The sequence below is a fragment of the Spermophilus citellus genome, assembly GCF_964194105.1.
Source record: "Spermophilus citellus genome assembly, chromosome: 18".
In the NCBI taxonomy this organism is placed as follows: Eukaryota; Metazoa; Chordata; class Mammalia; order Rodentia; family Sciuridae; genus Spermophilus; species Spermophilus citellus.
In genome coordinates, this window is record NC_138200.1 from 56444696 (window position 1) to 56460751 (window position 16056).

The window sequence follows — 16056 nt, forward strand, 5'->3', positions numbered from 1 at the left end:
CAGGAATTTAGGTCATGTATTATTATAATCCACCTTCTATTTTGTGTGTGTGTGTGTGTGTGTGTGTGTGTGTGTGTGTGTGTGTGTGTGTTTGAGAGAGAAGGAGTCTTCAAAATAGTTAATAGTGATGGTTTTGTGTAGGGAATCTATGTTCACTGCCTAGAATTTAACCACTTCAGATTCTTCTAGGTCTGCCCTACTTGAAAGAATGCCTGTTATGGAAAAAGTGACCACAAATGGCCCTACTGAGATTGTGCAGACAAATGGAGAGACAGAACCAGCTCCACTAGAGACCAAACCACCACCCTCTGGGCCGCAGCCCACCAGCCAGGTATCCTTGTACTTGTTTCTCTGGGGTTCCTAATGATCTCATCATATCTTGTGACTGATTTTGTTTTGGCTGATTACTTTTAATGCTTTTGGATTGGTTGATGATTCCCTTCATTATTAAAGTATTAAAAGTGCCTTGCATTAGATGAAGTTTATAGACAAGTAACAAATTGAGGTAATGTTTCCTTATTTAGGCCAATGATTTATTGGATTTGTTGGGAGGAAATGACATAACACCTGTTATTCCAACTGCACCTACGAGCAAACCAGCTTCTGCTGGTGGAGAACTTCTTGATTTGCTTGGAGACATCACCCTTACAGGTGAGGCCAGATTAGAGTTATTTAAAGCTTGGATGGTGATAGAGGCCTTGTGGAAAAACTACACTGATCACAAACTTTCCAGCACATGAATTAATTGAAGATAGGAAAGGCTGAGTACAAAAGAAGAATAAACTCTTTACAACATCTGGGGAAAAAGCTGCCATGCTAATGATCTATGAAGATAATTCGTAGGGATTCCTTGAAGACTTTTAATTTTTGGAGAGTAAATTATTTTTAGTATTTTAAGATAGAAAGGGAAGAACTTCCTCTTTCAGGGTTGAAAAGATTATATTCCAAGTCCCCTTCACCTTTAGGTGGTGTCTAAAGACATGACTTTTTCTGGTTGTCTTTCTCTATTCATGGTTAGTTTTTAATAGCTGTGGCCATTTTTGTTGAGATATTAACCTGTTACTGCTTACCTTTCTTCTTCCCTTCCTTTTTACCCTTCCTAAAAATAATTGTAGCAACTGAAAGAGAAATTGTCCATAATTTTAATTCAAATATAACTTTTCATTTGGGAATATTTTATCTTGTCTTTTTTCATAATGGTAGACATTTGTAATTGATTTGTTCTGTAATAATATGAACCCTTGTGTTTGAGATTATTACTGTGGAGCATAATTTTTATCGTAGATTGCAGTGTCAAGTATAGTTGAAAAGTTAAAGTGTGTTCTTTAAAGGTAAAATGGGAAGTTATAACATATATGACCCAAGTAGAAAGCAGCCATAGGATAAGAATGTTGAATGGTCAGGTAGGCTCACCATCACAGACTAAATGATTTTTCCTTAATATGGCAGGCTTTCTGAGCTTATGATTTATATCTGTGTCTTAACAAAATTTTAAAATACTACTTTTCATGTACTTTTGAGTCATTTACATATATTAAATTTCAAATCCTTAAATGTGAAAACTATACTGAATCATTAGAAAAGAACATCAATAGTCTTCATTTTTATAATTTTAAATGGTTGTTCAATATTTTATCAACAAGTTTGCACTATTATATACTCATTTCCTTACTATTGGGCATTTTGTTTGTTTCTAGGTTTTTCTTATCTAGTTTCTTCAACAAATATCATTATATCAGTTTGTCCTTATTTTAAGATTATTAGACTAAGTTACTTAGTCTTTCTGAATCTAATTAAAATAAGGATGATTAATACCTCATACGATATTGATGAGGACTGCTGACCCATTCAGTGCATGACACATAGTATGCACCTGAAAATATTATTTGCTGTTGATTTCCTTAATTTATATGGCCACTAGTTTGTAGAGCATTGTATATAATTTTTTAAAAAATATTTTTTAGTTATCAATGGACCTTTATTTTATTTATTTATATGTGGTGCTGAGAATCGAACCCAGTGCCTCACTCGGGGTAGGCAAGCGCTTTACCACTGAGCCACAACGCCAGCCCCTGTATATTAATTTTTAAATACTTTAATAGAGGGCTGGGGTTGTGGCTCAGTGGTAGAACGCTCTAGTACGGGCGAGGCCCTGGGTTCGATCCTCAGCACTGCATAAAAATAAACAAACAAAAACAAAGGTATTGTGGCTGGGATTGTGGCTCAGTGGTATAGCACTCGCCTAGCGTGTATGAGGCCCTGGGTTCCATTCTCAGCACCATATAAATATAAATAAATAGAAACAAAGGTATTGTGTCCAACTACAACTAAAAAATAATAAATATTTTTTTAAAAAACAAAGGTATTGTCTACCACTAAAAGAAATAAATATTTTTTTAAAAAACCTTAATAGGGCTGGGGATGTGGCTCAAGAGGTAGCACGCTGGCCTGGCATGCGTGCGGCCCGGGTTCTATCCTCAGCACCACATACAAAGATGTTGTGTCCGCCGAAAACTTAAAAAAAAAAAAAAAATATTAAAAAAAAAAAAAAAAACAAACCTTAATAGAGTCAAGTGTGGTGGTACATGCCTGTAATTCCAGTGACTTGGGAGGCTCAGGCAAGAGGGTTATAAATTTGAGGCCAGCCTCAGCAACTTAGTGAGACCCTATCTCAAAATAAAAAGGGATGGGGATGTGGTTCAGTGGTTAAGCACCCCCCCCCCCCCAGTTTAATTCCTGGTACTGCCCTCCCCACAAAAGAAAACAAATGAAAAGGCCTTCCTAAATAAGGTGAAAATTTCCACTCTTTTTTATTAATGTTTTTTAATCAGGGAATGTTTAATGTTTATACATATATTTGCATTACAGGTGAAAATCCTGTTTGAACTTTCTTGTATTCTGAACTCATTTATTGTAGAGCCTTAATATTTCATTTTATTTTTGTTGTTTGTTGTTTCTATAATGTTGTATCTAAAAGCAAAATGATAAAATATTAAAAGCCTAGATTTCCTTTTCCTTGTTCATAATGTGTTTTAAATGTCTTCCTAGTTTCTTTACATTTTTTTAAGGCTAAAATTTTTAATTCTAGATTCTTTAATTGATAAGTTATAACTTATTTTTCAGAAATATAAAATGATTGGAAATTTGGGAATAGAGTTAGTATGTATTTTAAGAAGGTTTGACAGTAGGGAGTTTCTGTTGCTCCTCAAAACTAATTACTAAACTTTTTACAGGAGACAAAAGCTAAAATTTGAGGGAGTTAGGGACCCATCTGTTATGCATAGATCTTATTTAGCCTCGAATTTTCTGTAAGAACACATTTCTAAAATTCTTCTGAAAGTGGGAATTGGTGGGGAAATTACCATGTTAGCTTTATAAAGCTAGGAGAACTATATGAATATGTCTTTGTATATTTCATTGATAATCTACTTGGATGGGTATTCTGTGGTGTTCTTGTTTGTTTTTGCTTCTTGTGCTTTGTTTAACCATCTGTATTTCTACCCTCTTTGCTAATTTTTGGTATGCTGGATTTTTTTTCTAGTGTTCTTTAGTATCTTTTTTTTTTTTTTTTTTGGTTTTGTAGAAGATATATCCCACTCTGTCTTTATTTCATTGTGTTGAATTTTTTTGTTTGTTTTTTTTGAGCTGTAGGAATTAAACCTAGGGCTTTGCACATATAAGCATGTGCTCTGCACTGAGCTATCATTCTTTTAAAAATGATGTATTTTCAGTTAATTTTGTAAGTGGTTTGAAATCTTTATAAACACAAAATGTGTTTTCTATATTTTGCTGAATTTTCTTAAAATCTAAATTTTTTTCAGCTTATAGTCATGTTCTGTGACTTGACTTCTATTGTACGATGCATGCTTTGTTCTTATTTAGGAGGATCAGATAAAAGTGGTAGAGTGGCATGCCCCACCCCCACTCCACTCTCACCCTCTCCTCTCAATGTACATATGTGGTAAAATTTTATTATGCATTTTTGGGGGCGGGGTGCTAGGGATTGAATCCAGGGCTTTGTGCATTTGAGGCAAGCACTCTACCAACTGAAGTATATCCCCAGCCCCCTCTCCCCACCTTATTATGCATTTTTTAACATCTATAAAACTCAGTAAATGTCTTGATTTACCTAGCCTGTAAAATAAAAATAGTATGGAAGATTATGTTTTGGGTTTGTTTTTCCCCCACTCTCTTTCCTCTTTATTTAAAATTTATTTCTTTTTTTGTGGTGGTGGGGTTTGAACTTAACCTAGGGCCTTGTGCATGCTAGGCAAGTGCTGTACAACCCCACTTTCCTCTTGATTCCATAGGTAACTGCTTACTATCCTAAATCAGCTGGTAAACACATTGATGTTTACCATTCCTTAATTGAGTGTACAATTATATTGTTTTGCCAGTTTTTACCTTTTTAGAAATGGTGTCTAACTGCATGTGTTCTTTTTTGTGTGTCTTGCTTTTTTTTGCTAAGCACTGTATTTGTGAGAATAATCCATAAATAATTCATAAGTGTATTTTTAGTGAATTCACATTTTCTTTGTTGTGTTCGTTATTTTATTGTCAGTATGTCACAGTTGACTTAACCATTATGCTGATGGTGGACATTTTGATTCTTTCCTGTTGTTCAGTTAGAAACTATCTTGCTTGGAATAATTTTTATATATGTTTCCTATGTACATATGCAAGACCTAATAAAAAGCATTACTAAGAAAGACAGTGGTTCTTACCTAGTGGATATTTAATGATTAGAAGCCAGGGGTGCTACTAAATATTCTATGATGCACCAGCCCCCTACTGCAAAGAATTTTCATTAGTGTTAAATGTTGAGGAGCTTAGTTTAAGAAGGTATAGTGATGTTCAACTCTCCTATTATCAAATTGTTTTCTAGTTTAGTTGCACCAGTTTACATTTCTTTAGTAGAGCATAAAAGTCTCCATTGCTCCATATTTTTATTATCAGACGTTGGAATTTTCACTATTTTGATGGATGGAAGTAGCATCTCACTGTGGCTTTAAATTCTATTTCCATCATTACTGTGGTCAGATTGAGCATCCATTTTATAAGATCTCCTTTAAATTCAGGTACCCTCTTTTATAAATTGCTTCATATGTACCTTAGCATTTTTTTAGTTGGGTTTTCTTCTTCTGCTGATTTGTAGAAGAAGATATGTATAGTTGTGAATACTTAACTCGTTCATTATTATATAGCATTCATTTTCTCCTGCTTGTGGTCTTTTTTCTTTTTTTTTTTTTTCTTTCCCCCTTATGGTGGTTTCTAATGAACAGAAGTTAAGTCAATCTAACGTATTTGAATTTTTAATTATTTTCCTTTTTGGCCTGTGCATTTTGCATATTGTTTAAAGAATCCTTTCCTTAACCTGAGATCGTAATAATTTGTGTTTTCTTGATGAGTTTGTCATGCTTGCTAAAGTTGATTTCCATTGGAAAATTCCTTTAGGTGCTCCTGCTGCTGCTCCTGCCCCTTCCTCAGTCCCACAGATATCCCAGCCCCCTTTCTTGTTGGATGGCCTTTCATCCCAGCCTCTCTTCAATGACATCGCTGCAGGTATAGTTATTTTTGTTATCATCATCACGTGGAGCACAGAGCAATGAGAGGTGGTTTTTAAGGAAAAGAAATAATAGTTCTTGAAGCATTAGGCCAACTACAATAAGGCTGATCTTCCTGTACTTTCGCAGGCATCCCCTCCATCACAGCATACAGTAAGAACGGTTTGAAGATAGAATTCACCTTTGAACGGTCAAACACCAACCCCAGTGTAACTGTGATAACGATACAGGCCTCTAACAGCACAGAGCTAGACATGACAGACTTTGTTTTCCAGGCTGCAGTACCAAAGGTACTTTACTGTCTTTGTTCCTTTTTTTCCCTTTGATTGAAGACGAGCTGACTTTTTCCTCTTGCATTTGGTGAAGGATATATTTTAATGCTTAGAGATTAAATTTGTAGATTTAATTTAAATAATATTGAAACTATTATGGTTTATTGAAGCATGTCGCTAATTTTTTTCTCTCAGTATTGGAAAGAAAAGTTTATCCTTAATTAACATCTGCTTTACTATTGATACATAATGACTCTTTGTTTTTGTGAATTGAGGGTTTTGTTTATACCAAATCTTAAAGAATATGTTTTTGAATAAAGAATAGTTTAGAATGAGGAGCGAACAAAATTTCTCTATAAAAGACCAGCTAGTGATTATTTTAGGGCATATGTATATATGTTCCTTGCTGTTACCCAGTTCTGTTGTTAATGTGTATAAACAGCTGCAGACAATATGTGAATGAGTGAGTGTGGCTCTGTTCCAAGAAAAGGTTATTTACAAAAAACAGGTGTTTGGCTACCCTTTGATAACTTTCAGACAGCAAGCTTTTAGACATTGATGATGATTTATTTGTGATTACTGCTGACTTTCAGCCTTCTTTGCTTACAATTTTTAGGAGCCAAAATAACATGGACCCTTTTTTTTTTTTTTTTTTTTTTGAGGTACGGGGGATTGAATGTAGAGTTGCTCTACCACTGAGCTATATTCCCCAGCCTTTTTATTTTTTCAGATAGGGTCTTGCTAAGTTTCCAAGGTTGGCTGGCCTTTAACTTAGGATCCTCCTACCTCAGCCTCAAGTCGCTAGAATTACAGGCCTGTCATGCAGTTGTTTTAAAGCTGTCATGTCAAGTTAATTAGAACCACTAATAAACTCTTAAGAGCCATTCTGTTTGGATTTTAATGCTAGTTGTATGAAATGAAAGCAAGTTACTTAATCTGTCTTAGTTTCTTCATTTGCAAAGGGAGCAGTGATAGTGATAGCTACTTCATAGGGTTGATTTGTGGAATAAATGATTTTTTTTTTTTTTTTTTTTGTGCTGGGTGCTGTTTGAAGCATCTCTTATGTGTTTAGTGCTTAGTAAGTGGTAGCTACTGCAATTTAGGATTTTATACTTGTTACTTTAGGCTGCCGTCCTAGCAAGCTACCTTTGCTACTAAAGCATGGCCTTATTATTGGTGTTTTACTGCAGTCTGCATATTGATGATGTGTCTTGATATGTCTTGAACTTCAAAATATCACATTTCATATGTCTTACTGTAGGTACTATTTTCATTTTTTAATATATCTGAAATTGGGGTACATTTTAAAATTGTTATCTTTTCATAGTTTCATGGGTAGCCTGTTTTCGTTCTCAGTGTTACATAAAATAATGCTGTGAATTACAATTGATAGTACCTTAAATTTAATGAAATATAGTAGTAATGAATAACATTTAAGAAAACATAATTCATCTTGACAGTAGAATTATGAAAAAGATCCAATATACTATAAGTCTGTGCTTGAGATTAAATCTTTAGGTGCTGTGATGCATGCCTGTAATCCCCGTGATTCAGTAGGCTGAGGCAGGAGGATTGCAAGTTTGAGGCCAGCTTCAGCAACTTGATGAGATATTGTTTCAAAATAAAATAAAGGGGCTGGGGATGTATCTCACTGGTAGAGCACCCTTGGGTTCAGCTCCAGTACCTCAAAAAAAGAAAGAGATTGAATCTTTGATCTTGTTGTAATGTTTGGCTTTAGAGAAAACTGTCAGTCTCTCTCTTAGGAAAGGTTTTTAAAGTTATGATATATAAAATAGCTACTTAGTACAGTATGCTTTAGTTAGCTTGCTCGTAGCACTTTCCTCTCATCTCTGTAAACAAATAAAATCCACCAACACACAACAAATTATGGTGTTTGCCTCATCTGGGTCTTGCAGTACAGGCTAGTTCTGCATTGTTCCTTTTTCTGTTGCAGTTTTATGTCCCTAACAGAGCAGTCATAAAGTATTCTATTTACATATTAACAAGCTGGCTCTTTCAAAACCTTTCCTCCACCTCTTGTGCAAGGGAAGGCCTTGACACATTCCAGATTATGCAAGCTTTAGAAAACAAAAAGTTTAAGTCTAGATATTCAATTACATTAAAACATAAAGGCCTATAGTTAGTGACATGTATGTTGGATTGCTATTTTTAGAAAGCTTTTTCTTAGGTTTCTCTTTTTTTTTTTCCTTTCCCCTCCATTGGCACCCATTTTTTTCTTTCATAGTTGATCAGTTACTATCAAAATGAAGTTTTCACAACAAGAATTGGTGAATTTTTGAAAAGTATTAGGCTAAAATTCCTTCTGCTAGAAAGGGGAGAATGGCTCATTGCTAGTTTTCATGATCAAAGACCTAGCTGTGCGTGTTTATGAATTCTGTGAATATGAACTGAGAATGTAGCTTGGTGGTTTGATCCCTAGCACAACCCCAAAACAAAACAAAAACAATGAGTGACAGTTTGCATACTATGAAGTATATGGAAACAAAACAGTAAATCTGTTGGTTGATCCATCAGCTGGGTGTATTTTTCTTATTTGTTGATATCTTTGACATAACACTGTGTTTAACTTTTTCTGAAGAAGCCCTTTGTTTTCCTTAGACATTCCAGCTGCAGCTTCTGTCTCCTAGCAGCAGCATTGTCCCAGCATTTAATACGGGGACCATCACACAAGTCATCAAAGTTCTGAACCCACAGAAGGTGAGTAGCATATTTGAAGTTAGTATCTGAGCAAGATATAAGCTTGTTTCCTGAAATATACTTTTTTGCTTTGTTTTTCTGGGTTTTTCATAGTCAGAGATCTATGAAAACGTGTGGTCTAACTTCCTTGTTCTTTTGTAGAAAATAAATGGAGTCCAGAGACCTCAAATGGATTAGTGACATCTTATTAAAATGCAGCTAAAATTTTTCTCTATTTTGAGGATTAAAGGTATAGTTTTGAGGAGAGGGGGAAGCTTAGACATATAAATCTATGCCAAAGTTGAAATCTGAGGTAAGAGCATTTGTTGAACCAAATATCCACATTTACTGCTGTAATTACTAAGTATAGATAGCAAAAGTGGAGGTTTAAAACATGAAGCAGTCACATGAAAAAAGCTTTAGAAACTGAAATGAAGCAATATTTTTATTATATCTTCTCAAAGAAGTAAATTGATTTTATTTAATAGTAATTAACTGATTGATTTTCAGATAGTTCTTGAAAATGGTTCAGATAATTTTTTTACCCTGAAAGATTTCTAGTAGTTACTTAAAATGACCAGCATAATTTTATACTCTTGTAACACTTTGCCTTTCCTTTGCTATTTACTGTATTTGGAGCATCTGTCATTAGTACAAGCACAGATTCCTTTGGCCCCCTTATACATATAGTAAAAACTTTCTTAGCGCATTAATTTTTAAAATATGCCACATAAAGTAAAACATAAAAAAAAGAATTATATTCTCTTGTAACTATGGCTGCTATCTCTGAATTTATGCTTTGGGAATGCAAAAAGCTTATATTCACTTTTGCTGTAGGTTTCACAGACAAAGCAACTATTTATCTGAATGCAGAACATGAGATGTGTGTGTGTTTACCTAATTTTCTAAAAACTTTGGACACAAGTGTTGAGTTTTTTTTCAAAAAGCACTCAGCAAATGCTCCTGAGTGATTCTGTCTTTTTAATGCACTTCTGGGCCCACAGTTTGTTTTTTTGAGATGCACTTCCTCTGCTTGAAGGCATGATGTTGTCTCCTTGGCTCAAAGCTAGACAACTAGGCATTTTGGTGGTTTGCCTTTTTTTGGGGGGGGAGGTGACAGGGGGCACTCAACCACTGAGCCACATCCCCAGCCCTATTTTGTGTTTTTGTTTAGAGACAGGGTCCCACTGAATTGCTTTAGTGCCTTGATATTATTGAGGCTGGCTTTGAACTTGTGATCCTCTTGCCTCAGCCTCTTGAGCTGCTGGGATTACAGGGTTGGGGTTACAGGGCCACCACGCCTGTAATCTTTTCTTTTCTTTTTTTTTAAGTAATTTTTTTCACCTTTATGATTAAAGGTTTTGTAGAGCTGAGCATGGTGTGGTGCATGCTTTTAGGCCTGCCTGCTTGTGAGGCTGAGATAGGATTGATTGCTGAGCTTAAGATCTCAGTGCCAGGGGCTTGGGATGTGGCTCAAGTGGCATCGTGCTCGCCTGGCATGCGTGAGGCACTGGGTTCGATCCTCAGCACCACATAAAAATAAAATAGATATTGTGTCCATCTAAAACTAAAAAATAAATTTTTTTTTTAAAGAGAGAGAGGGGGAGAGAGAATTTTTTAATATTTATTTTTTAGTTTTTGGTGGACACAACATCTTTGTATGTGGTGCTGAGGATCGAACCGGGGCCGCACGCATGCCAGGCGAGCGCGCTACTGCTTGAGCCACATCCCCAGCCCCTAAAAAATAAATATTTAAAAAAAAAAAGGCTTCAATGCCAGCCTGAGCAGCATAGTGAGATATCTCTCTCTCTCTCTCACTCTCTCTCTCTCTCTCTCTCTCTCTCTCTCAAATGGTCTATCTCTTAAATGGTCTATTTGTGGACTGGACATATTGTGGATATTTTATTTCAGTGTATTAATTTGTGATTCTCTTTCACGTTCACAGCAACAGCTGCGAATGCGGATCAAGCTCACATATAATCACAAGGGCTCAGCAATGCAAGATCTAGCAGAGGTGAACAACTTTCCCCCTCAATCCTGGCAATGAGGGTCTGGCACCATTCTCATTCTTACCCCACTCAATCAAAGGAACTCTGAGAAGGAGGTTGTGATTGCTGGCAAGTCCCCCCCAACTGTACCATGGGCATCAGGAGCTGAAGAGAACTGTTGAGGAGGATTTTCCTGAAGTTATTGCTGACCTTGAAGCATTGTTAAAGACTAATGTCCTCTCCTCCACTGTTGAGGCTGGCTGCTTCTGGAGGCTACTTTGCACTCTTCTTCCTCTTCTCCCTTTTCCACACTTCTCCACCCCTCCCACTTTTGCAGCCGGAATCAACATTCCCTGGGCCCCTGAGGCAATTAGCAGCTGGTCTGGAGGAGAGGACTGGAATTCTTGGCGAGAAAACACTCACTCTGTCTCTGCAGCAAAGAGTGCCCCTTCTTTCTACTGTTGTTTCTCTGTGGACTGGGCAAGGTGGGGTATTTATTCCTCACTAGCTGGGTGACCATCTTCAGGCGCTTTTTACATCTGGCATTTGGAATGGAAATATAACAATGGACATTAGGGAGCCCTGCCTTTTTCTCTGGTTCCCCCAATGTTTGAAAGAGGCATTAGGCTCCTGGTAGCCTTTTCTGTGCATTGCTGTATACACACAGACAGACACACATGTATGTATGTATGTTTGTTATCAAGAACTGGTTAGACCTTGAGAGGTTATTTGTAAACACTGGACAGATGCAGTTAAAAAGAGCTTTTGTTGAGATTGGCATGAAGGATATGGTGCTCTATTTGTAATAGAAATTTCCAAGGCTCTTCCAGCTCCCCTTTTCTCTCCATTCCTTAGCTGTAGTCATGAATACTCTCCATGATTTTCAAAGTAAATTCCACTTAAAGTGCAAAGTGGACACCTTCTAAAAGATGCATTAATACTTATTAATGAGCTATTTCCATCACAAATTTTAAAGTTTCTCCCGAGCCCATCACTTGCCCATTTGAACTGTGGTAAATGGGTGGAAAGAGGAGTCCACCAGTTTCAAAGAGCAGACTCCTTAACTACACCTTTGCCTATAGGATGAGTGAGTGTCAGACTCATCCTGGAGCATACAGGAGTCATCCATTACTCCAAACCTCCCTTTTTATTTCCTGAGCCTGGCTTGGACCTTGGCATTCCGTTTGAATTCCTTCTTCTAACTGGAACATTTGTGTTGTATCTGTAACACTGGCACTGAAATAAAGACCACACGGTTAAAGAAATCTTTCCTATATTGTACTTCATGGTGTTGGAATGAAGCCTTGTAGCTTCCTTGACCCCTATGTCAGAAGAATCTTATGGTCACCATAGAGTTAGGAATATACTTTCCTGAGTCTGAGAAATTAGTCTCTCGAAAGAAACCAATCTCATGAATATCTGCATTAAAGACTTGAGCTTTTTAAACTAGTAAGAGTGCCGAGTGCTTTTTAGAAAGGACCCTTGCGTTATCAAACCTTAAAATGGAGTTGCTGGAATGAGGTGAAATGATTCTCCTTTGGTACGTGTTGGATGTACTATGTACGTTCAAGTATACAGGCACCATGTCTTATATATTGCAGAACAAAGAGAAAGTGGGGCCCACCTTGCTTTTAAAATGTTTGCAATTGTTACTGTATTGTACACAATGACTACTTTCACTTCAGTTTTAAATCTTTCTTTCCCTTTCATTTCACCAAGCCTTTACTTAAAATCTTCAGTGTCTTGTCAAACCTAGCTCTGTATCAGATGCTAGACTATTCCTGACATTTGACAAACTGGAGTTGAATTAAAGGCTCCAAAAGGGGAAATTTCTGGTCTTAAAAATATACAGGAGCAAGATCTGCTAAAACTTACTCCACTGGGTAACTGGTTGACGGAGAATAGGATATGATTTCCTGTTTTTGGCAAAATAAGTGTGAACTAGTGCATACTTCTGAAAAACGCTCTGCCTGTGCAATGAAAAATAGCCTTTAAAGGTTCTTTGCAGACTGATTTCATTGGATGGATATTTAATGCTGTGAAACATGATAGGATTAACATAATATTGGTGGATTTCTTGAATAGAATTTGTCTTAACATTCCTCTTTGTGTAGAGGCTTTGTTTTCTCCCTTATATTTGTAGCTAACCAGCTCAGGTTTTTTGTTTTTTTGTTTTTTAGTTGAACCAAGTTGATTCTCTGAAGAAATCTGCTCAAGAATATTCTGTAAGACAGTGCTAGCTAATGGAGCTGCAAAGGGTCTACTGTACTACAAAGCATCTGCTTGGGTGATTAGAGTTTTGAGGTAGAATTTATGATCATCCCTGGCTTTGTCTAAAAGGAATTAAATAATCATGGCCTTAACACACAGGGTGCTGTGTAGAATAAGAGTTAATTTCAGAGACTGAACTTGAGCACCATACTGAAGGACTAGCGCCATGGAACTGCCTAGGATACTGATGGTTGTGAAGACTGTTTCAAATGATTGATCTTTGAAAGCTTCAGCGTGCCTTAGTTTCTAGGATCAGCATTAGTTCTCTTCTCACTTGGCCTTGCAGCTAGAAGGAGAAATCTCTTAATTTCTGTGAACACTTTCACATTTCAATAATTTCTTTCTAGAGTATAACCATTCAAGGGGGAGCAAATTAGGATGGATTTTACAACTCCAGAGCCATTGTGAAGAAAGGGTGATTTCTGTGGCTATTTAATAATCCCAGGGTGATAAGCAGTGGACCCTCACACGCTTACTTCGGCAATTTCACATGCACTTGTACCTCATTGTCCCTTTTTGAGAGTAGTTTGTATTCTGTCCTCCCTCCCATCCCCAGTAATCTTAAGGGAGAATTCATATAAGTAATTTCAAAAAAACGTAGAAAGGGTGCTGTCCCTTTTGAAGCTTCTCCTATAATGCCTTGGTGCTGTTATTTTGAAGTGGTTTGGATAGTCATGGAAGTTTTATGCTGTGTATAGTGATCATCTGTTCATTTTAAGGTCTTTCTCACTTAAAGAAACATTCCTCAATGTTAACATTCAAGAGGAAATTATTTCCTCTTGCTAAGTTAAAGGTTTGGTTCATAACCTTTGTTTGTTCCACTCATAGATGAAAACAGACCTAAAACTGTTCAGCACTAATAGTTTGAACATTTCTGTCTATTACATGACATGCTTTTCCTTTTCATGTTCTTCTAGAGGAGTTGGAAGTTAGGGAATACTGCTTTTGAGGTTCAACTTCATTATCTTCTACTTTGGGTTATATTTGGGCCATAAGAACTAGGGAAAACAAGGAGTTTGAATGTGCTTATTTTTTTCTAGCGAATGTATTTTAACCACTGTGTCCTAAACTGAGAGTTAGGGAGTAATAAGTGGATGGTTGGGGAACAGTTATACATGTCTGTGTATTTATGAGTTTAGGAGTTGGAAGGATTATTGTTACTCAAAAAGCCCTGAAATTTAATAAAACACTTCTGATCATCTTTGGCTGAGGAGGGTGGGGCTGCTTATAGAACTGGAAGTGCAAAACTTTTTCAAGCAATAGCAGTGAGTGGGTCCCATTGACAAGGTTCCAGGACCTGGAACACTTAAACAGAAGTAAATGCAGAAGCAGCTTGTGTAGTTGCTTCACAAACTTCCACGAAGCTGATTCTGGCTTCAAGATGGAGCATTGGAGTTTTGTTTTTTTCAGACCTGCATTTGCGCTTTGTGTTTTTGTTTTTATTTGGAGACCTCATGGGAAAGAGCTTCTGGACTTTTTCCTGTGTGAATTCCCACTGTGTTCCTATAAGTCCCCTTTTCTTTCATAATGTTGTAAGTTACCTTTTCAATAAGCCCCATCACCTCTTCTTTACTGTAAAAAATATTAAAAGGCTGTTTCCACGTGGGACAGCTAATGAAGTTCTAATTATTGCAGACATATTTTTGAGATGTAAAAAGAATTTAAAATTAAATGATAAGTCTTAGAGGCGAGTGAGGAATAAAATGGATGTAAACATTTACATGGGATGCATTAGAATTCTGCTGTGTGTATTGTCTTTTGGTTGAACCAAATTATGAACAGTGACTAATAATAAAAAGTCAATACTCAATGATTTAAAATTTGCTTCCTTGCTTCTTATAAGTGAACTAGAAGCCTTGGATGAATTCTTTTCAAGAGCTTTGAGCTAAACTCAATCTGTTAATGTTCCTTTTATACAGAAATATCACCTAGAGAGAAATCTGAACAGTTAGAAAACTTGTTGTAGACAATGAAAAAGTCATAAGAGCAATTGGACATTTTAACTGTATTGTGATTACTTCCATGCTTCTATTCTCTACATAGTGAATTTTGAAATAAGCCAAAGAAATCATATCAAGGTGAATTGTACATTAAGGGTTGTCACGCTCATGGGATTTCAGTTGTAAACTGCTTTTTGTGAATTGTTCCAGTATATCTTTGACCAGGAAGACGAAGGCTTGACCAATCAAAATGAGTTATATTTCAAACTTTTTCTTTTTGGGGGGTAGGTTACTAGGGGTTGATCCCAAAGGTGCTTTACCACTAACCAAATCCCTAGCCCCTTTTATTTTGATACAGGGTCTTGCTAAGTTGCTTAGGGCTTGCTAAATTGCTGAGACTGGCCTCACTTGGATCACCTCAGCTCCCAGAGTTGCTGGGATTATCGGTGTGCCATTGAGCCCATCCAATTTTTTTTTTAAATATGAATTCCATTTCGGAGGTTGAAAGCTTTAGGTTTTCTATTACTCTCATGCCCTGTAAGTCCCTTAAGTGAGAAAGGGGAGGATGTGACTGCTTGATTGAAAAGGAGAAGGGTATAGGCCTTAGCAGTTATCAGGTTAACACAGAAGTGCCCTTTGGCAGAATTTGATAAGTAACACTTCTATAATCTTGCCTTCTATATGGCTTAATTAAAATTAATTTTTGTTTATAATGTTAAATTTACTTGAAACCGTCATCTACATATAATTAGATGAAAATATAAAAGCTACAGTAGAAAAGATTAGCCAATAAATAGACACCAGGCATTTACTTAACAGTATAATGAACAGTGCTTATATTTCAACTTAAGTGCAGAAGGACCAAACTAATTTTAAGCACTTTTAGAGTTTTTCATGCTATGATCTCACTCAGTTCAACTGTCCCCATATTTGGTGTTTTTCTGATTGAACAAGGCCTTGTGCATGCAAGACAAGTGCTTTATCACTGATGACATTCCCAATCCCCTACTATCTCCTTTAAATGTTTAATATTTTAATTTTTTTTAACTTTGAGACAAGTTCTAACTAAGTTGCTGAGGCTGGCCTTGGACTTGTAATCTTCCTGCCTTAGTCTTCCGAGTTGCTCTTCTATCATCATATGTGAAAAGCAAAAATTTTCAATTTTTGGAAATCCAACTACACTGAGTAGTTGTAGTTCAGTGGTAGAGTGCTTGTCTAGGAGGCCCTGGGTTAGATCCCTAATAAATTAAAAAAAAAAAAAAGTATTCAAGGACAAATTTCTTTCAGACTTTGAAGCCAGGTAAATGTTGTCTGTTTATTTGGG

The 16056-nt window shown here is 36.4% G+C and overlaps 1 protein-coding gene across 2 annotated transcripts in view; it reads left to right on the forward strand.

Moving 5' to 3' along the window:
• Window positions 1-15959, forward strand: part of AP1G1 (adaptor related protein complex 1 subunit gamma 1) — a gene marked incomplete at its 5' end in the record, with an annotated part of 85117 nt that extends 69158 nt beyond the window's left edge. For both annotated transcript variants that reach the window (XM_081273902.1, XM_081273901.1), the window contains 6 exons: window positions 190-331; window positions 525-651; window positions 5455-5562; window positions 5694-5854; window positions 8456-8554; window positions 10479-15959. In XM_081273902.1, coding sequence (XP_081130028.1) covers window positions 190-331; window positions 525-651; window positions 5455-5562; window positions 5694-5854; window positions 8456-8554; window positions 10479-10580 — 739 coding nt within the window. In that variant the 3' untranslated portion in view covers window positions 10581-15959. The remainder of the gene's footprint in view (window positions 1-189; window positions 332-524; window positions 652-5454; window positions 5563-5693; window positions 5855-8455; window positions 8555-10478) is intronic.
• Window positions 15960-16056: the final 97 nt, after the last annotated feature.